Source organism: Vicugna pacos, chromosome 2 (assembly GCF_048564905.1).
Source record: "Vicugna pacos chromosome 2, VicPac4, whole genome shotgun sequence".
In the NCBI taxonomy this organism is placed as follows: Eukaryota; Metazoa; Chordata; class Mammalia; order Artiodactyla; family Camelidae; genus Vicugna; species Vicugna pacos.
In genome coordinates, this window is record NC_132988.1 from 14,219,652 (window position 1) to 14,243,176 (window position 23,525).

At 32.4% G+C, this 23,525-nt stretch overlaps 1 protein-coding gene across 4 annotated transcripts in view; it reads left to right on the forward strand.

Moving 5' to 3' along the window:
• LRBA (LPS responsive beige-like anchor protein) overlaps positions 1-23,525 on the forward strand; it is a 623,871-nt gene that overhangs the window by 161,554 nt on the left and 438,792 nt on the right. For all 4 annotated transcript variants that reach the window (XM_072975847.1, XM_072975846.1, XM_072975849.1 and 1 more), the window contains 4 exons: positions 921-1,054; positions 12,067-12,145; positions 13,884-14,017; positions 20,532-20,593. In XM_072975847.1, the coding sequence (XP_072831948.1) occupies positions 921-1,054; positions 12,067-12,145; positions 13,884-14,017; positions 20,532-20,593 (409 nt within the window). The remainder of the gene's footprint in view (positions 1-920; positions 1,055-12,066; positions 12,146-13,883; positions 14,018-20,531; positions 20,594-23,525) is intronic.

Sequence of the window (23,525 nt, forward strand, 5' to 3'; positions counted from 1 at the left end):
GGGAATACTTGAAGCTTGCAGTTACAATATTGTCAACAAAAGATGTGATTAAATAAATTGAATGTTGAAGACTTTGGGCTTACGGTTAACATCAGGTAATTAAAAGTAAGCACTGCTGTGGGAATGCATTATATATCAGCTGTCCTCTTTACCTCATTAACTGGATTTTTGCATGTTTATGGAGCTAACTTCAATTAAAAATGCCTTTTAAGTTATGCCTAATAAGGTCTTTTAGTTACTATTTTGGTATAAAGTATTACACTTTAATTGAAATTGGTATATCATAAATACTGTATTTGAATAATTCCCAAGATGAACAGATTTGATTATTTGATATTTTTATATCTAGCTTTTATGCCTATGTGTTGTTTTCTCTATGTAATGTTGTCAAAAGACAGTCTTTTAGGGTTAAAAAGTAAAACGAGTTGTATACATGTTAAAAAATATTCATATCTGATTTCTAAGGTTTTATCATTTCAAATTAGCAGTGCTTTAAAATCCTTATAGAAACATGTTGAATTTTCTGCTTCACTTCTGAAGTTAAAAAAGTTAATTTCTTTTCCACTTTGGTGCCAACATTTTTTATTTATACCTTTGGTTATGTCTTAAGTTGGAAAATTAAAGATGATCCTAAATTTAAAGAATATAGTGAATACAGGTTTAAATGTTAAAACGGTATTTCCATAGAACATTGTCCCAATTCTTAAAAAACAAAGAAATAAATGAGAACACTGTTGAAGAGATTTCTTGGTTTTCTTTTTATTGAACAGATTTCTTATCGAGAGTATATTCTAAATTGTACATCGAAATGGCGGTAAGAAAGAAAATTAGAGAAGTTAGTTCCCTATTTCTGATCGGAAATTCATGTGATTAACTTGAGTGATCTGTATTTTAAAATCTGTTTACTTTCTTTATTGCAGAAGTGTCATCATTGCAACAAAAAAATCGTCAGCCTTACCTTCCACACTTTCTACAAGTATACCTACCAATGCTGTTAGTGTGGTGTCTTCAGTAGATTCAGCCCAAGCCTCAGATGTGGGAGGAGAATCACCTGGTGAGTTTCAACGGTGGTTCTAACAAAAAAAGTTTTTAGATCCCATTTTAGCGAAGCTTAGGATTTTTGATAAAGTTAAATTTTTTTAGGCATATTATAAATCATTATGCTTTTGTACTATACTGTTGATTGTTCAATAATTTTCTGAATAAATTTGAGTAATATCAGGTGAAGTAAATCAAGGATTTCAGTATTTTCTCCACTTGAAGGTAGCAGTGTGTAATTGGTTGCCGCTGGTTGGGTGGATGAATGCATGAATGAATGATAGATTTATTAAAATACTTAATACTGTTTTTCCTTTCCCTGCACTTGAGAAGACGTGTATAAACGGTGATTTATATGTGAAAGTTTTGGTGACCTTTGGTCTTTTAATCTGGTTATCAGTTACCAGATGTTCATATAATATCCAGCACTTTGATTTCTCTTGCGTGGTTTTCTGAATTAGAGACTTGGTAGGGGGATGCTGCCCTGAAATCTGTCATCGTTCTAGCATTAGTCATAGTAGTTCAGTAGCTCTTACTGCAATTTGATTTTTCCTCATCCCTCTTTCTATATTCCTTCCAAGTACAAAAGTATTTGGGTGTTTGTGTGTGGATACAAGATCCTAAATCCCTAAATGTTGGCTGGAAGCTTAGTGATATACCAGGTAAACTTGAAGACTGTGTGATATTAAAATGACCAAGTTAGGGCAAAGGGGATATTATTTAATATAAGTAGTATTTTTCGAAGTGTTGTGGTATTTTGTTAAAAAAAAATTAACAACTAAAAAAAAAAAAAAACTCCACAAAAGAGTCATTGATTCTTGTTACTCTAGAATGAGATTAATGAAAAATAAAAAAAATTTTGAAGGAATGACTAGGTGGCTTGTATTAAAGTCTGATGTAAAGTTTTTCCTTCATCTTTTGGATCATCTCTTGCCTGCTGTTGTCTGTTGTTCTACTTTTATTTGCTAAACTAATCTCAGAGAGTTCTGCTTCTCACTTGGTGTTTTCTTCTAGCCAGTTGTCAGAGACATTAAATTTTTCCTTTCTGTGTACTATATATCATGTGTTCCAGAAACAAAGACCGTAATTGTTTATTTTGTCTTTCTCATTTTTTTTCTTTCACTGTAACTATTTTGTGTTAGCAGAATATTTTTTAAAGTTGTAGGTGTGATTAATTCTGTACACATTTCTTAGTGTTAAATAAGAGAAAATGCTCACAGCAAGTTAAGTAAAAAAAATTATATGAAGTGTTTTACATAACTATGTGAACTATGTATGTACTTTTATTACATGAAAAAGCAAAAAAAATGTACTCTGAAGTTACTTGATTATTTCTGTCTGGTTGAATTACTGGAAATTTTTATTTTCAAGCTTTTAAATTTTAGCATATTTTTCAAAAACTTACCAATAGTTCTGTATTATTTTTATACTTAGGAAAAAATAATTGAAGAAAAATTTCCACAGAGAAACCAAAAGCTGCAGTGGTAGTAGACAGAGTTTTGTGCTGCTCTGCTCTTTTGTTTTATTAAAGCATTTTTTAAAATTAATAGACCTTATTTTTTAGGTCAATTTTAGGTTATAGAAAGTTTGAATAGAAAGTAGACAGTTCCTGTCTACCCCCTAAATCTCACCCTCTCTGCATTCCTTTGTTATTAACATCTTGCAATAGTGTGGTTTATTTGTTAGATTTTTTTTATCATTGTCTTAGAAAATATAAAGAAAAATTAAAGTGTAGACCTCTAGCAGGTTTTCTTTCTTCCTTATTGTTCCATTATACTCTGATGCTTTCTTTTTTTTTTTTTTAACTTTGGAGAAGAAACAATCTGGTAATCTATTTTGGGCTGGTTATGCAAATTTCAGTTCTTCCATCCCATCCAAAGCTCTTAAAAAAATCAACTATGATTTTTCTAGGCTGGCTTCTTTTGGGAAAAAGGCAGAATTTACTAATATCTATGAAGCTGTATGCCTTCTTTTTAATTCAGTAATAGTGTATTCCTGATAAGTTCCCAGAGCATATGTAGTAAATTCAGAAGTTCACAGTACACTGAGTAAAATATTATCTCTTATTTTGAATACATTGCCCTTTAATCTCATTTTATGGGACAAAGCAAATAGGACCCTCTGATTGCTTTTTAATATATTTTTCAAAATTCATGCATCAGAAGAGGTAAGAAATAAAGCTGATACATGGGCAATATTTGATATAAAAGTATATAATAAATTTCTCTCTAAAGCCATTGTGTATGTTCTGGTAAATCTATTATAAAATACTCTCCTTGAAGAACCATATGCAGAATTACAGAATAATTTGCTGTCTTGAAGACCATTGTGTTTATTGGTAAAACCCCACAAAACCTGTATCTAGCCTATAATGTACCTTTCCCCCCTATTATTTAAATTTTGATAATTTGTGGTGGTAGTGTTTCTTAGATAGTTTCCAGGTTTTCCCATTTTGGGCTAGAATTTTTAGTTCTTTCTTTTCCCTCTCTGGCCCCCTTTATTTAAAAAAAATAATTTATTCCTTTTTTAAGTCATTCTAAGTCATCTTTGTGATGATGATCTTTCTTTTTGTCCTTCGTTTTGATTTTCGTACCTGACCCTTTCCTCTTCCTGTCACTACAGTCTTGTTGTCACTGTTACATGGTGTCTCCATTTTAGTTTATCACTTCTGGTCTGTTCCATTGATTGCTGCCATGGACATTACTGCCTTGATAAGAAATCTAACCTAATTGAGTATTTTCAGTCATTTTATTTCTTGCTCTCCCACAGCCCACTTTTCATATTTTTGCCTACCATACTTGCCCTTGTATTCTGTTCTCTTTTCACTTGCAATCCAAATCCCACAAATAAAGAGTTATCTCTCCACCATCAGTATTTTCAACTGATAGATTTTTGTATTCTTTTTGGTGGATCTCTTGATTTAAGTTATTTGTCATTAAAAATATATGCTCTTTACAGTATATTGCAAAATTATTTTCCTTCTTCGGGTTCAAGCAGGATTTGGGAAAAGTGATTTGTGGTTGAATTGATTGTTATTGTAATTACATGCTGAGCTGGGCGATTTATTCTTGCAGATCTGGGTAAGCTGGGTATTAGTCTTTGTTTGGTCTTACATATTTTCTTTATATGAAAGTACAGTTAATATCTTTCCCTGTGGAACATAAACTTTTGTGCCTTGAGATGACTTCAGTTCTGAATTTTATAGTGAGTCAGTGACAAAAAATGAGCTGCTTAAATTCAGTAATAGATTATCGGTTAATAAAAAATATGCTTGATAGGACATATACATTAGCAAAAATGAGAATTTCCTTGGAAGAAACCATGTGAATTGAAAACATAAAATATAAGTTTTGTAGCAGAAAAGTCAACTATTTGGAAATTTAGATATTGAAATGGGATTTCTAAATTTTACATATGGCACAATTAAGGAGAAACTGGGACTGGATCCCAGAAAAAGAGTTAGAGCTTGTCAGCTTTGTATGAGGTCAAAGGTTCTTTGGTCAAAACATAACCACTCAAATAATTTTATAATTTTGTGAAAAAATTAAGGATTTGTAAATACATTTTAAAACTGTGTACATTATTAAAACTATAGTCAGTATTCAAATTTTGACTACATACAAATTTCAGATTTTAGTTTGAATAAATTTTCTTAGTTTCTTAGCATTTTATTAGCAAATAGTATAATCTAATAATAATGGCAATTTTTTTCATAATAAGTTGTAAAATATTTATCAGAGAACAAGGTATATCATTTGTATTTGTACATTTATAAAGAAAACTAAGAGATAAAGAGTTTTTAGTGAATATATCAAAATATTTACATTTTAAAGTTACTCATCAGCAAAGGTTTAAATGGCCAGAGAACAATATGTGTTAAAATGCTGTTAATTTTTTTTTCTAATATGCTGTGGTGTTCCTCAAATATGTATGATTGCAAAGCATAAATGATTAAAATAAAATTGAAGCTAACCCAGTGGAGGAACTAAATAGACTGTTCTTAAGTAATTTATGTACTGGGTGTTTGCTAATCTTCAAAATTTAATGATTATGCTACCTTCTAGTATATCAGGCTCTCTTCTGTTTATCAGAGCCATGTTTATTATAAATTAGTATGTTCATTTTTAATGGGTTAAAGAAAAATATTTGATTCTTTACTTCATATATTTGACTCAAGAGACTTATCTTTACTTATTCAATGAAAGTTTCTTTTATTCAATAAAGAGTTTTAACTGGGCATATAGATTGTCCCCCTGAACTGGTCCGGAATGGATGGGGAGGGAGAGAGGGGGAAAAGGGAGAGAGAGGACAGTTAAAAATACAGTGTTTAGGGATTAAATATTGGCATTTGTTTTAATGATACTTTATTGCAAAGGGCATTATTTATTTAGACCCCTAGGGACCTTGAATAAGCAATTGACTATTCCCTGGATAGATGCTAGACGAATGATCTGTTTAGATTTTCCTTTATGTTCTTTTAAATGTCTGGGAAACTGTCAGTTTGAAGGAGCCAGTCTATCAGTGCAAGGATAAGGAGAAGATAAGTCAGTATCAGTCCACATGTTGGAGGTTGCTTCTGAATTTATGTATGTGTGATCACTTGTTGAAAATATTTAATGTTAAATTAATCAAAACAAATTTGTCATAGATTTATGATTTTTAATCTTAGCTGAAAAAAATGCAAGATGTGTTTGAAAGTTACATTTTTCTGACTGGTAGGAATGAAGAATAACCTAGGATGAAATTACTGATACATTTAGTTTATTTTTTCATGTGATTTTTTTTCCCTCTTAAATCTGTTGATAGTTGATTCACTTATATTTGTTGGTGAAGTGTGTTTTATGACTTAAAGAGACCACTTTATAAAAATCCCTTTCTGCTATAGTCTCCTTTAGGTTTGAAAATCTGCATTACTTACAGGGTATTGTCAGGAAATCATTTTTGTTATTGTTTTGTTTAGAGCAAACAGTGCTCCTACTCTTTTTAAAATTTTTGGTATCTATTTCAGGTCATTAAAATTAGAGTAAAGTAGTTCAGTAAAACCTAATTTAGTTTTTAATGTCCAAAGCCTCATACAAACATATTCTTGAGGTTTATTACTGCTCTCTATACTTTTAAATAGATGGAACCTTATGTGTTCCTTTTCATCCAGTTCAGACGAGGTTAGGAAAAACTACCAATTAGTCCTTTGAGAGAAAATGTCTGATATACTCTAAATCAGGATGGTCTTTAAAAACTACCACGAAAAAAATAAAGCTCAGAAATATTTCATTAATTGTTGGTAATAGAAGTCAGTTGCCAACCATGGTTCAATGCTCATATTGCTGTCGAGAATTTAGAAAATTACAGGTGTCATTAACTGAGTGTAATAAAGCTGTTGGATCTCCGAAGTACTTCATTGAGTGTTGTGGAGGATTAGAAGGACTGGAGCTGTCAGGAATGCCAGATACTGAAGAATGAAAAAAAAATTTCAAATTCACCCTGTTTTGCCTTCTACTTTGAAATTTTATTGTGAAAAATGGAAATTTTTTGATGGTGAAACAGGAATTGATAGATATACTTTTAAAAATTGTCAGTATGGAAAAATGTGTGCCTTAACTTCATTTTTAATTAAAAAAATTTAAGATTAATTTTATCTTATGCATTAGGATGGATTCCGTTCAGTTTGTTAGAGTTTTTATGTACAGTCAGTTCTCGCTTGAGCAGTATGATGAGGCTGGGAGGAAGGTTCGCAGTAAACAAGAATCCCAGTAAAAAGAAAAGTGAGCTCTAATTACCAGGGGAAGCGGAAGGAAGTGTTTTGTGGAGGAGAGGTTCACTGTGGGTAAGTTCATCTTGTTGTGGGAATGTGCTCGCTCTGAGAGGTAGGCTCGGTAATTATCCAGAGGTTAATTGTGGAAGATTGCTGCAGTGCCCTCCCTGCAAAGAAACCAAGCCTGTGGTGGGGGATCAAGTAGTCCAGATTTCCAGATCCTTCTGTTTGGCTAAGACCTGTAATCAGAACTGTTGGCTGTTGATCAGATTCTGCCTAAAGATCAAGCATGTTTTAGGGAAGGTCAAGTTGTCCCAGATCTTTGCTGTTTCTTAATCAGTTAAATCTACAGAACCCCTGATTAGAGCCTGGCTTTGTTTATCTATACCCAGAGTAAACTTTGCTCCAGTTGGAAGAGTAAGTTGAATGACGTGACCAGATATAATGGAAATGAGCCTGAGGAGATTGTGGGAGTGATGTGAGGCAATGACAGGCTGTAAAGGACAGTGGGTAGATTTACCAGATGTTTATGGTTATGCTTTATTTTATACCAATCTGATAAAGAAAGTGTTGGAAATCCACTTTTTATAACAGTTAAATTTGGGATTGATTCTTTGCTCTACATTTTCTAGAGTGCACAACAGAATTTTCCTTTTGTTTCTTTCTAAGTTTTTGTGGTGAGTTTTTAAAAAGGTACTTTAAGCGTTTTTTCTCATTTTAGTTACCTATAGTTAATGCCACTTGAATAATTGTTGAAGAATTTCTGTTTTCAGCCTGAACTACATTCTAAAGGGAAACATGAAAATGTTAAATATTTTGAACGCAGTCATGGTCATAAAAGGGTAAGGAAGGAGGCTGTCATTCATTGTCCATTTACTATGGTCCAGTCTCTGTTCATCCTCAAAATAATTCTGTCAAGTATAGGTATGGGTATTAATTTTATAGATGTGGAAAATAAGGCACAGAGAGCTTAAGTAACTTTACCCATCACACAGCTGATAAGTGGCACAGCCCTTACTGCTTCCCCAAATATTTCAATCCTAAGCCCCTTAAGGGTAGTTGTTATCAAGGAAACTAGTATAATATTAATATTGATAGAGCAAGAATTCGATTTGAAAATGGTTGGTTGTGGGTGGCCAGTGAGGACGTGTTTTCTGCCAGTGTAGAACACCTTTTCCAGAAAAAAAAATTGGAAATGGAAATTATGTAAGAGTTTGATGGTTGAGATAGCTTGAGGGGTTAGCAGGATTGCCTTTAGAAGTGGAAGAGAAAGGCTCTGGTCTTGGATGACCTGGCATTTCTTTTTGAAAGCAGGAAGAGAATAGGTGTCAGGCTGAGATGAGTGGAGAAACTTTTGTATTTATTATGGGTGGGAATTTAATAGGTAAGTAATATATATCCTAAAAATGGATAGAATGAATCATGAGTATATAGTAGAATCACTCAGAAGAGCTCTAGACCTTTTTTCTAGTGCCTTGCAGAAATATGGGAAAGTAACATTGGAGAATCTTCTTTATCTTGGGTGCTTTACATTTTTGAATTAAAATGTCCTCAAAATCCTGTTAAAAATTTGATGATATTCCTATTTTCTGTATCATGTTAGTACAGGTGATTTGAAGGGAAGATTATAGAATTCTGTATGGTAAAAAGTCATCACAGAATTGGCAAGACTTTGTAATGAATGATAAAAGCTAAATTTCGCTAGTTATATGTAACAAATAATTACAAATAAAGAAAAAGATTCTAATAAAAATACTTAAAAGTTCAGAACAGTCATTTACGTTTCCTATTTTGTTTTCAGTAAATTGGGAAAATACATTGAATTTTACTAGTAATCAAAGAAGTGTAAATTGTTTATTCTTTCTTCAGGGCAGTTTAGCAATATGTGTCCACACATAAAGGATGCGTTTATTGACTTTTGGGAAGTTACTTCAAAAATATAAAGGAGTGCCTATCAATTTATGTAAGCGCATATGAAACATTGTCTTTTATGGAAAAAAGAAGAAAATTGGAAACAGCTCAAATGAATGTCCCTGAATTTGAGTTGGTCTGATATTTCCTCATGATTAGAGACAGATTATATTTCTTTGGTAGGAATATGATGGAACAGACAGAAAAGGAAGTAATCTGATCTCATGGTGCACAATTTTGACTTACAGTGCTGTTGGTGACCACTTTCATCACTTGATTAAAGTGTAACTGCCGGTTTTCTATATTATAAAGTTATTTTTTCCCTTTTGTAATTAATAAGTATTTTGTGGAGAGGAACCTGAAAATTATTTGAATATCCTGTTGCTCAGATTCTTAATGTATCATATCAATATGGCCTCATAGCTTCCTATTTTATTGACGATTTTATAATCAGTTACTATTGTTATTTATTTTGATGCTCAAATTGTCCTCATTTTGGCCAGTTGAGAGTCCCTTTAAGCTGGTTTCTGTGCCATTGTGACATTATCTTATTATTCCTTGGACATTTCTTTGCTTTCTAAACAACAAAACTAGATGTGTTAAGCTCATTTTGTACTTTTCTTTCACAGATCTTGAATCAGCTATTTCTTTTAGTGGAGAATAGTATTTGGAAGCCAAGATTTGGACATTGGGTGTTAGGGTATTGCTGCTCCCAGGTCCTCTCAGTGGACAGAGCTAGGAACTGTATGTGTATGTGTGTATATGTATATGTATATATGTGTGTGTGTGTGTGTATATATATATATATATATATATATATATGTGTGTGTGTGTGTGTGTGTATATGTGAATAAGAGTGTGGACTTTATATACAGACATACCCCTTGGAGATAGTGAGGTTTGGTTCCAGACCACTGCAATAAAGCGAATATCACAATAAAGTGAGTCATGTGAATTTTTTGGTTTCCCAGTGCATATAAAAGTTGTTTATACTCTACTGTAGACTATTAAATATGCAAACATTATGTCTAAAAATACTATGTAATACCTTAACTGAAAAATACTTTATGACTAAAAACTGCTAACCATCATCTGAGCTTTCAGGGAGGTATAATCTTTTTGCAATAATAACATCAAAGATCACTGATCACAGATCACCAATAGAAACAAAGTAATAACGAAAAAGTTTGAAATATCTTGAGAACCACCATAATGTGATGTAGAGACATGAAGTGAGCAAATACTGTTGGAAAAATGGCAGTGATAGACTTACTGGACACGGGGTTGCCACAAATCTTCAATTTGTAAAAAATACAATTTGTAAAAATAAAAAATGTATTACACTTCACTTATTGTGCTTTGCAGATACAGCATTTTTATACAAATTGAAAGTTTGTGGCAGCCCTATGTCAGATGTTGGTTATTATTTTTTAGTAATAAAGTATTTTTAAATAGGAAAATGTCCCATTTTGGGGGGAAAAACTGTTGTTGCACACTTAGTAGACTATAGTATAGTGTAAACATAAATTTTATATGCACTGGAAAACCAAAAACTTCATGTGACTTGCTTTATTGTCGTATTTGTTTTATTGCTGTGGTCTGGAACTGAACCCAAAATATCTCCGAGGTATGCCTCACTCAGACAATAAGTTTAGATTGTACAGTCATTCTTCCTCTAATTTATGTTATCTTGAGGTTGTAGATTGCAAGATAAAAGTTTCGAAAAGTTACACAGTTTTTCCTTCTTTAGTCATTTATCACATTTCACATTTAATTCTGTTGCTTTCATGATTTTATCCACTGTGTTTTCTCACAGTTAGGTCTCAGCTTCTGGCCGACTACAGTCGTTAAGATGCCTTTGTAAGCTGCATTGATTTGAGAGATAATATCATGTGGAAAAATGTGCATCTTACCCTGATGAAATAACTTGTTATGGAAAGAATTCTTGCTTAGAGATTTCTTAAAAAATCTTTGCTATCTTCCTCTACCTGACTTCATCTAAAGTCTCCGTCAATGTCCTCCAACCAAATCCCATAGTAATAAATCTTTGGTTGAATAAGTTAGTTCAGTAAGGGAGAAGCATACAATGGGGAAACTTAAGGCATCTCAGTAATAGAGTATTATAAGAGGTTTATGAGAGAATTTGAGCTTGTTAGAACTCTTCAAGCCTCAGTAAATTATACTCCAAATTAGTCTTCTAGACTTACATTTTGAAGATTTGTCATAATGTGTGTTGTTTCTGTACCTGTCCATTCTGTCCCCATTCAACTCTGTCAGAGTTAATTTCCTGGTAACTATTTTTTTTCCCGAGTAAAATTTATAAGCACAGTTATTTGTTGAAAACATAAAGAAGATATCTCTTATACAAGACAAAAGAGTCTGAACATTTTATACTATAAGAGGGTGAGCTGGTCATTCAACAATACAGATATACAAGAGTACTCAAGGGTATTGGAGAGTAAAATAAGATCACGTGTTGGAAACTAACTCTACATAGTAGTTTGAATAAAGCTAGGGACATAAAGTCGTAGGAGATAGAGAGGGAAGTATATACCAGGTGGGAAGATTGATTGACCTACTGAAATATGGGAGATGGGAATGATTAAGGAAGCAATTTCTTCAGTTAACACAAGTTGAGAATGTTCTTCTGTGTCAGTTTGTCTAGGCTCTAGAGATAGATGGATGAAAATGATGAAATCTTTGCTTTCAATAAGATTAGTAGACTAGGAAAAAGGATATAAAAATCAATTGGAATACAGTGTGAATAGTGCAACAACAGGTTATATACCAATTACAGTGAGGACATAAATGAGGGAGTATACGTTCTGTTTGAATCATTTAAGAAAGGTTTCTTTGGTGGTCCTTGCATAATGATTGCCAGACTAGACTCAGAAGCATTTACGGTATAGCAGAAGTTATTTGGTGACTGAATAAGGATAGTTTTCATGGTAATGAAGCACACCTATTTAAGCTAAATTTGGAATTAGCTGTTTCTGTTTTTTGCTTCAGTTAAGAAAGGTTTTTGCTTATAAACCTCTGTTACTACTTGGAGTTGAGTGGAAGGTTGGAAGGAATCATGACCCCAATATAGTGAGTCAGAATTTACTTTTTTCTGCTTTTTCAGCCAATGGATGAAAGGACTGCTTAGTGTGATAATTGAACCTGTAACTGAAATATATATATTGAATGATCCAAGAAAACTTTGTTGATTGGTAGATTTTAATGTTATCTAGATTATAATAGGCATTTAAAAATCCATTATGATAGGTTTTTGTTGTTGTTGATTTGGTATCAAGATATCATTTTTGTTTCAACTCTTGTATCTAAAAACAGAAAATTCCCTAAACGGATATTTTCTTTTATAGGTGGTAGATCATCTAATGCAAAATTACCTGCGGTTCCAACAGTTGGTTCAGTTCCACAAGACCAAGTTTCAAATATGAGGTATTCAAATTACTAACTTGGATATTTGTGATTTATTCCTTCTGATGACTCTTAAAACTGTCTAGCTACAGTCTTTTTTTTTTTTTTAACAGATATTACATTTAGAGGCATGGGAATATTTTAGAAGTTTCTTCTTAAAGATTATGAGATGTAAAAGATTCATAAAAAGTAGCTATTTGTGATTCATAAATGCTGCAGGCATAACAAATACTTAATTACCTAGGTAGTTAGTAGCTTATGGCTTGTGTTCCATATGATTGCAAATTGAACATTTGGAATTCATTGTTCCTCTTCCCTAGAAATGCTGAAATAAGTTTAGCCAGTCAGCCAAAGCCATAGTGACACTGAACAATAGATAGATTTTTACTGTCATTAATCTTTTTTAATTGCGATGGTGCATTTCAAATTCTCATTTGGAATGTTGTGAATATTTTCTACCACTAGGGTCATTGTGACCAGAGTTCTTAATTTTTCCTTACCACAAATGGAAAATGCAAAGCACTTTACAGAGGCACCAGGGTGCTGCAAGTAGAGGCTCCTAGCTGTGATGTCATCCATGGATAAGAGGCTCCATGTGCTAAGTGGAGAGGAGTAGTAGTACGGGTAGTACCTGAGAAGAGATGGTTATTGACCACAGAAATTTCCAGCAGCTTACCAATGGACGGTTTCAGTACTTTCAGTAATTGATAGTTTGAATAGGAAGTACTCCTATGAGTAGTAAATAAGTAATGACTGTTTACATATATGCTTTGTTTATAACTTAGAAACAGAATTTTCTGAAATGCAGGAGCCCTTTTTTTTAACTCCTTAAATACGTATATATGTAGTTGGATATGGATCCAACCAACACCAGATTGAAAATATTAAAAAAAAAATTCCAGAAGGTTTCCAAAACCAAAACTTGAATTTGCCTTGCACTGGCAACTATTTACATACTATTTACATTGTATTTACAATAATTTCCACAGCATTTACATTGTATCAGGTATTACAAGTAATCTAGATATGATTTAAAATACACAGAAGGATGTGCATGAGTTATGTGCAAATACTATGCCCTTTTATATAAGGGACTTGAGCATCCACAGATTTTGGTGTCTGTGGGGAGTCTTGAAACTATTCGCCCATGGAAACTGAGGAACTGTGTGTGTATATATGTTTTTCTGTGTGTATACATATATGTATGAATATATGTACATATAGTCACAAAGCATACATTGTGTAAACTGAGATCATTGTAAATGTGCCAGTATACTGTTTACAAATGAAAAGTTTTTCAGATTGCGTTAGAAAGAAATTACTATAGAGACAGATGTTTATAAGCATTTATTGAATTTGTACTGTATGGTGCAGCTGAGAACTTAGAAGCTAAGGCATAGTTCTTGATCTGAAGGTGCTTGTGGTTTAGTGGTAATAGAAAATTTAATAAGGACTTGATAGAGTTTGTTTAGTTTATAATGGGCTCAAATCAAGTGCTCTCTACTGGCCAGTTAAGACTTCCAATAAGCTGATGCTTGGAGTGGTTGTTTACCAGGTTGTCTGTGAGGGCTGGGGGTGGCAAAATAGAACAGAATGAAAAAGGGTATTCCAGGCAGAAGGAATGGTATGCATAGTGATAGTCAGGCTTTAGGGAAATTTTAGATTTTCACATAATTTTATATTTCTATCACTGATTTTAAAACTAGAAAATTTATAAATGCTAATGAATAGAACAAGTGAGTTAATACCTTTCCATTAGTATTACAGAGAGGCTCGAACATGCTTTGGAAAAGGCAGCTCCTCTTCTGCGAGAGATTTTTGTAGATTTTGCACCTTTTCTTTCTCGGACACTTTTGGGTAGCCACGGACAAGAACTGCTTATAGAAGGAACAAGTAAGTGGCCTTTCTGTTCTTCTTTACACATGTGCACACACAAAACACACGCACGCACACACACATTTATTTGTATATTTCTTAAATTTCAGAGTTAAAAACTTAAATGAGTAACTAGATTAATGGGGATTTATTGTATGTTTTCAAGGTTTCTCACAGAGTCTGTACGTATTTTTTAAAGAATAAGTTATGTCTGATATTGTGTTCTATACAAGGTTTTTAAAATCAGTGATTTGGATGAGATTTGTGTGCAGTAAATTGTGTGTGTTTTTAGGAATAATAAGAAAAGAAAATTATGTGTTGAACCAAAGAACTAAGAAAATTTTTAATGCATTAAAATTAACTATGAGAATAAAGAATTAGAGAGACTAATGTTACAGTAATTAGTGGGGCATTTACCTGGGATGTTACTTGAATTTAAGATCTATATAACCAACAGTGTACTGCCACATACTAGGAAAATGAGAAATGCATTATTAGTCTCTACCGTAGAATTCTGTCTTACAAATAAGTAGAAGGTACAGTAGTATTTTACTCTTTCCTGCCTGTATCATACATAGATGACTGGATCTTTTCTAGGTAGAGTACTTTGAGGTTGTGTCAAACTAATCACTAAATGATCTCCTAAGGAATTTCTTGAAACTCGTGTGGAAAAAAAAGCCCCTCTTTTTATAGAAATAAGGATATAATGGTAGTGCAAGTTATAGGTAAGATAATACTTTAAAATATCTGTGTCTGATGTTAATTATGGGATGTCAGCATTGTTTCCATATGGTCAAAAAGTAACACTTAATTTATTTGAAAACAAAGTTTAGGTTTTAGAAATACCTGAATTTAGTTTAGGTATTAAGATATAAATATTTAGCCAAGAACTATTGATCTGATGAAGTAATAAGATTTGAAAGGAAATGAAGTGATAAATCAAAGGTTGCACCCTAACTTATGCTTCATGTATTATTTATTCTTTTAAAGTGGTGTGACAGTTTATTAATTATATTTCATTTTGTAACTGTACAATGAATGTATTAATTATAGCCTTTCAGTGTAGCAGGACATTGTTGCCATTTATTTGGTCTTTGAATTTTATAATGATCCAATAAAATAGGACCATCTTAGGTACTCAGAAGTACTAAACTTTCCAATTCTAGATCTTGAACAAAATTTAGAATCAATTTCTTATTGGTAAATTCTGATAAAATGACAAGAAGGAAGATGATACTCTTGCTCAGATATCTATAAACTTGGGTGGTACCTCCTCATAGGGCTGAGTTCATAAAAACAGCAAACGAATTAAGAGCTTTAATGTAGCTTTTTTATTTTAAGTTGTGAGGAATCCTTTGGGTGGTGGGTCCATGCACTGTAAAACAGAAAAGTTTTGAGTGGAGGTGGTTGCACCGTGGTACTTTCCAAAAAGCATTGGACTGAAAGGGAGGAGACCTCAGTTTTAATTCTGCCCTTGCCAGTGACCTACCTAGCTGTGTGACCAGGTACTCAAAAATTTATTACTTTTAAATCTTTTAAATGAACTTTTTATTAAAAAAGTTTAAGGAACATTTAAAATATTTATAAAGTAGGAAATTCAATATCCATGAACTTATTATTACCAACTACCCAAACCGCCTTTGTTTTGCCATGGTGGTTATATCCACCTCCCTTTATTTTGCTTTAGTGTTTAAAACAACCCCAGACATGTTGTTTCACCCTAAATCATTCATAATTCATATCAGAAGGATATTTTCTTACACATCATAATTTCTGCTATTATACCTAATAATATTAATAGTAGTTCTACAGTGTTATCTAATATTCAGCCCGTATTCATCTTTATCTAAAAGTTTTTTTATAATTGATTTTCTTCCAGTTAAGATCCAAACAAAATCAATTTATTGCATTTAATTATGTCTCTTAAGTCTTTATTAATGTCAAATAGTTTTCCCCTATTCTTCTGTTTTCATGTTACTGACTAGTTGAAGAAATCTGATTGGTGGTTCTGTAGAATATTTCATACCTAGATTCTCTGTGGCTATTCTTCTTGGTGATGTCATTTAGCAGTTTCTCTATCCTAGGTATTTAAACATTTAATTAGCTGTGATACTTCATATTACATCTTGCCACATATTTTCTGATAGGCTTAATTTTAGTGATGGTAACTCTCTTTTTCAAGGAGTTACAGCCCTTTGTAAACATTGATACTTTACTGCTTTTGTTTTTTTAGGGGCCTTCCAAAAACATAATTACTTTAAAAAATGTTGATTCTGACAGTTACCATAAATGATTTCATTGGACATTTTTTATAAATCTAGGATTTATTATGGGATCTTTGTGATGTTAATTTTTCTATATCTTAGAACATTTTGCTAGTCATCAGTACTCATCTGTTATTTCTAACTATATTAAAGACTAAAATAATAAGAAAACAAAAATAGTGGAATTGCCCCTAGAATCAAGGTGCACTAGGATAGTAAATCATCATTCTTGGATCACCCTTAGTTTTCTTACTGTGTTACACAAAGTGTTACTTCATATTTTAAGCAGGTATAAATTTGTTTTCTCAATGAGATCAAAGACTGGTATTTTACGAGGGCCAATACCTAAATATTACAATAGTTTGTGATTCTCCAATGGACCACAGTACATCTGTACAGTATTTCTTTAGTATTAAAATTTCATAGGGCATAATTAAGAAAAATGTCCTAAAATGGCTCCGTAGTTTCCTCAAAAAAGGTTGAGAAATATTGATAAAAAAGAAGTCTATGGATTCCATCTTTGTGGTCTTATTTTTAGTTTTCATCGAACGTAGTTAAGAATTTAGAATTTATTTTCTGCCCATAATAGTGAGGTGAAAAACATTGACAGAGGAAGACATTTTATAATTACTAGACCATTTGTGGATGAATTTGAAAAGACAGGGAGCAGTACTCACAATTTTTATCCAACTCAAGAATTTATTTGTGCACAGTGTATTTCTGTGAAGAAAAAGGAAATTGGTTTTCCCAGCATCATGCCGTTCAACAGGAAGGACTTCATTCTACACAATTTATCCAATGTTTTATGACAAGAACCTGGAACATCTCATTTTGCTTAAGAGGCATGTGACAGTGTTCATCTGTCATTTGTGATGACTGTGCACCACAATTTACTTTGCAGTTTCTAAGTGAATAAATACTAAAAGCAGGTGTATGCATGAAGATCATTGGAAGGAACCATTCATGTAGAAACGAAAAAATTCAGTGGATTGATTATTCTAAATGGTGTTTATAATCTGAAGAAGAAAATATTTTGCAATTTTGGAGAAAAGAAGATGACTCTCCTCTCCTTAACAGAATTTTGAACAACCTATTAGTCCAACTTTTCCAAAATATTGCACTTGGTGATGTTAGTTCAAGAAGGAGGACCAGGGGGAAGATATAACTTGGTGGTAGAGCATGTACTTAGCATTGGTGAAGTTCTGGATTCAACCCCCACTACCTCCATTAAAAAAAATTAAACCTAATTACCTGCCCCTAAAATTAAAAAAAAATAATAATAAAGAAGGACCAGAACTAATGATAAGCTAGTACCTATTAAAAGTTTATTTGTAACTTAGAATTAGTATTTATAAGATGAATATCATGTTTACAGATTGATCAGGAGCAATTAATTATATCCAAATTATAGACATATACCTTCAAAACCAGGAAAACGGGAAAAATTTTGGGTTTATTATGCTTAAAGTCTTACTAGAACTTCTGATAATGTTTTTAACCATCCCTTTATGTAAATTATTTAAGGTGACTTAAGATGAATAATTGTTTTAAAAAAGGGGTTCTGACATTCCAGATGGTAAATGGTCATGACTTTTTTATGGTATACTTGAGAGTTTAGAAATCTCAGTGTTCAAATGTTGCTAGCTTAATATCTGATAAGTTATTTAATATTTCTGAGTTTAGTAGTAAGGAAAAAGTAGTAATAGAGGTGGTATAAATAGTCTCTGAAAAAAAATTGCAGTGGTCTTTGGTCATGAAACACAGGAAAAGTGTAAAACTCTTGGTTTTGGCAACCTCAGTTTGTCTCTTTTGAAGAGACTAAAATTCTGTAATGCTTAAAATCCAACCAAAGATAAAACCAATAAACTGAAACCAACCATGACTCTGAGAGGCTTTTAGAGAGTCAGATTATGAGCCCAGTCCAATCTCTGAGCCAACAGTGCCTTTTTCTCTTTCTGCTAATTGGGGCAGTAATAGGATTTGTGTGTGTCTGAGGTGAAAACTGATACTTCAGCAACTTACAGTTTCACTCCAAGTGTTGTTTTAAGGCTTTCCTTTGGATAATCCTTAGAGTCTGACTGTAGCTCTGAAGACAGATTTACTGGCTTATAATTCATTTCTTGCTTTTTCATCCATGTAACCAGTGTCACCCAAAGGTAAAAACTGAGATCAAAAGTAGAGGTGATTAAGTTTTGCAATCTGATACCAAGTCCCTTATTGAGATTACCTCCGTTTACTTCCTCCCAAGGTTATATATTTGTGTTGGCAGTATCAGTGCCCTTTAGAGGTCTACTGTAAGCTCTCTGATGCCCTTATTTAAAATTTAATGTACCATCCACCCAGCCCCCTACCATTCTTTACAAATCCACAAAACTCTGCTCCAAAAAAAATATGAATTGTTCTAATCAAACTATGAAGTGTTACTTGACATCTTACTGTCCTTGAACATTCAATCCACTGAGCAGTGGTTGTATTTTTTTGCTGAATCTTTATGTCCAACTGGGTAGCATTAACCTTCTTCCACTTTGCTAATCTGAAATAAGCCTGAAATAAGTAATTTTTTCAAAGTATGTAAGTATCGAGCTATCCTACGATATGTTGTAGAGACAGGAGGACACCTATGAGTCTTTCTAACTTTGGACGGCCCAAGGCCCTTTAATCGTTACTGTTCATTATCTGAGTGGGTATAAAAGGCTGAGCCAGATCAGGGCCTAAATGCTTTGTCATGAAAGGAAAGTTGATAGGAATTCTGGTTCCTCTAAAATAGAGCAATAAGGAATAATGACCTAGTTGTAGAAAGGTCTGAATTTACTTGCTAGAATTAGTGGCTTTTGAAGTTGAAATATATGAAACTTCCTGTAGTTGGGTTACATTTTATGAAAAGTGACAGGTTTTCAGATCAGCAGAGGGCCACACCAGCAAAAAATGCTGGAGGATCGCCGTGCCCTTCCTTTTGGCCTTGGCATTAGCCAGAGGAGGTATGCTCTTCTTCACTCCACAGAAACTACAGTTTAGTCTAGTTAAGGGCTTGCTTGCTTAATGCAACATGTAGATAGATATTCTATAGCTAATTTTCGTGCCAGTGCCAACACTGTTACCGTGATTTCTATGTTGTATATTTTTAAGACAGTGGAGAAAAGTGGTTATACCTATTATAAAAAGGAAAGGAGGTGAACAACCTATTTAACTTGAATCCTATTTGTAAGGCTAAAGAATGCTGACATGTGCTGTCAGCAGGTATGAGACATCATGACTAAAAGACGGAAGGAGAAATAACTGTAGAGCAATAGGATTAAAGGAGGCGGATGGGATGGTATGGGTGCCTGCAGTAACTTTAATGGAGAGGAAGAAAGAAATAAGATAATTCTGTAGGGTGCGTACCCATGAGGAGTTATTTTAGTTGCTACAGTTAGTTTAGTTTGAACTCAAACTTGTGTTTGCTTAGAAAAGTATGGAATTAAAAATTGTAATTTTTCTGATTATTACTAATGTAATTTAGCAAATTAGTGCTTTTAATTATTGGGATTGCCTTTTTAAGATACTGATTATACAGTGTTTATTGAATTACTACTTTAGATCTTATTGGTAATCAAAACTAAAGAAGTCTTTACATAGGTATTAATTGTATAAAACTTCCTTCCTGAAATATTTCTGTTGAACCCAAATGAAATATAAGAGAAAAAAATAGAAATGAATTTATTCATAAAAAATCAAGAATATATAACAGACAACGGCTTGCACTTCTGTTAAGGTTTAGTGTGAGGTCACAGGTCAAGGTACTAATAAGAGTGTTTGGGATGTCTGCTGCCATGAAACAAAATGGAAACTTGATTGATAGCTAGAGGGTTGAAGGGAGAGAGTGTGGTGGAGAAAGCAAAGGTCATGGAGCCATTTCCCTTCTCTGCATGTATAACAATCAACTCTCTCCAAAACAAAATTTAGATGATATTGATCAACATGGCATATGTTGTGCACATTTCTATGAGTGTTGTGAAATGTCATTGTACATGAACTTGTAATAAATGTTTTAGTAATTTGAAAGCTGAAATGAAATAGGCTACAAAAAATTGTGATCGTTTTGATGCCAAATTTAAAGTCATTACAGAATCCTTTGTTTACTCATATGATCATATATGTACAGGTTGGTTCTTGGCAAGATGTTAAATTTTATTTTAAAAACCAATTTGGACAAAGTTGTATAAGAAATACATCTCTTATTTGTTTTTTTACTTTGTAATTTTGTTGTTTTTAATTCTCTTTAAAAATAGGTCTGGTTTGCATGAAGTCTAGTAGTTCAGTTGTGGAGTTGGTTATGCTGCTGTGTTCTCAGGTGAGTGACAAGAATAAATGTTTGATTAAAAGTAAATTCTTAAATTCATTTTGAAAGGAAGTTAAAATATTTCATTGGAAATTTTTGCTATAACGGAGTTTTGAGTTTGCAGTTTTAATATAATTTTATTAGTACTGCAGAAGGATTACATTTTATGTTTGGCACTAGCAGATAATTTTGGAGTGCTGAGAGAAATCAGATAGATGAATGAGAAACAGAGGTTTTTAAAGTCACATTTAACAATGTCCAGATCAGATGATCTTGAGATGGGTGAATTTCTTTGCTTCGTGTATTAAGGTTATAGAAACAGATTTATTTCTATACCTTGTGGAGTGCCACTTGGACTTCCCCTGGGAATAATGGGTTTACTTCCCTTTTGTGCAGAGGTTATAAAATGAGTGATAAATAATTTTGAATTCTTGTCATTGCTAATTATTTTTGACATGCACAGTAGATTTGGGAAAACATCAACAAAAATATGGCAGCCATCGTAATAAGATGCAGTAAATAAATTCCCAAAAGCAGGGTTAGTTTCAGTGTTCAGAAACCTTATACCTCATGTGGTAAACTTTAATGGTTTTTTAAAAACGTACAAAAAATGATCCTGTATCCTTTGATATTTTCTTTTCTGTTTTGCAGTTAAACAGATGAATGTTTTTATTGAGAGTTTTCTTTGTAGTCTTTTAGAAATGATATCTCGCTGGTAGTAAATTCCCCTACTTAAAACTTTAAAATAGCCTTTTTTAATAGGAAGGATATTGGTGTAGAGGTCAAGGGTTCTGACCCATTTCAAAACCTTTGACCTTCATTTACAACTCTTATGGTTTACTTGCCTGACGAATAAGGATAATGCAGAATTAATGTTTCTTTGCATCGATTTATTCATTTTAGTGCCTATATTGCCAAATTTATTTAGACTGTGCTGATGGACATTTCATGAATACAAATTAAAGAATCATAGAAGGTGTGAAAAATCAATAGTACGCATTGTCAATAAAATGCAGTAAGAACAATTACTTCTAGAGATTACACCTAATGGATTTTTATAATGAACTTGTGAAGAGTAGTTATGTTTGTAGTGGGCTTATTATTCTTAGATTTAGTGAGAATCATGTTTTTATAATTTAATTATCTCCCCTAGAAAACTCCATTTCTTTAAAAGCTGACTGGATAAAATTTCTCATTAAATAATTTGATTTGAAATAATTGCTTGTTTATTTCTTGGATGGAAGTTACCATATGCCATTCTTATACTGACATGAAATTACACTTTACTTTAAGAGACATTTGTTTACAATTTTATGTGTTTCTTCACAGAAGTATGAATTTGTTGTTTATAATTATGTAATAGTCCCATAGGTGAATTTCTATAATGAAGTTTCACTTTCTGGTTTAGAAGAATTGAATATTTTCTTGATAGATGAAAGCTATTAGTATATTATACAGTTGAATGTTAGAAGCTGGAAAGATAACGACACATTTTAATAGACCTATTTGTCATGTATGTCACAGTGCTGTTTAATACTATTCCAATCAAATGGGATATGAAGATCACTTGATAGAGTAAGTTGCAGAAGTCAGATATTCTCAAGGTTTTGTCTGAATAAAGTACATTACTGGTTTATTTTAAGTTCTTAACATTTTTTATGGGTTCTTCAAAAGTTCCATGGCGTCTCTATAAGATGTAGCACAGTGTGAAAAATGATGTGAAAAATGAAGCCAGAATTAGCTCCAGATGTATACAGATTGTTCTGGGGTGATAATTACATTTTTCACTTTGAATTTTCCTAATTCAAAGAGGTCACATTGGCAATCACAAAAGTGATTTATTTTGTTAAGAAGTGAACTGTCTTTTTCTACATGAAAGCTTAAGGGATATGAAATTGAATTTGAAGTCGACATTTTGCAGATACTGGGTGGGGATGGCTTGAGTTTGATTGATAATTTTTTTTACCCTGAGATAGGGTGGGAAGTGAAAAGCTAGCATCTTGCTAAAATTTTAATTAATTTTTTAAGAGGAGATGGAGAGGATTGAGTGCCAAAGATCGAAAGATCAGGTCAGAAACTCCTTTTTAATCACATAAATAATGGGATATGCTTATGAACTTAACATCTGCAAATTTGATTTAAAACTTTACAAATTAGTTGATGTTAATTTCATGACAATCAGCCATGTTCTGATTATTTTTTTTGAATCCGTTCAAAACTTATTTTCTTTTTGCATTCTTTTTAACAAGGTATTTCAATTTGCCACATTTTATTAGAAAAGAGTTTATAGAGCCTAAACTTAAGAAATGAGGAAATGATCACTTTGAGTTTGCTGTCATTAAGACCAAACAGATCACTATATATTTCGTTAAAGCTTCCATTAGGACTGTTTTTCAATATCTACTTATTAATAGGTTGATTAGACACTTTCATATTTTATCCCATTTAAATTTTAACATTTTTAAGGCAAAATATTATTTAGGGTTGAAATCTTTTTTTTAAAATATTCAGCATACTGTTTTTAAGTAAAGTTATATACATACTTAAGTTTTTTAAATTAGGTTTATTCATATATTGAATCCCATGTAGAATAATTCAAGAACTATTTAAGCTCCAAAACCTGATTTAAGTCTTCTTTACGTGTTTTAGATAAGACTGTATAAATTCTTCAGGAAACTGTGTACACTCTGATGCACAGAAAAAAATTGAACAAGTTCTTAATTATATTTCAGATTCAGTTTTTCAGAAACATGTAACATTTATGCCCAATATTTTTTGTGTATGTGTATGAACCTTTAGAAATCAATGTGAATGTAAAGAAAATGTTAAGTAAATATTTCAAATAATGTTACTCCAGCATTGTGTAAAGTGTTTGTATCTTGCTCATTTGACATTAATATCATTTTTGAAAGAATTGACATTGCATTCAAGGCCACTTTATAAA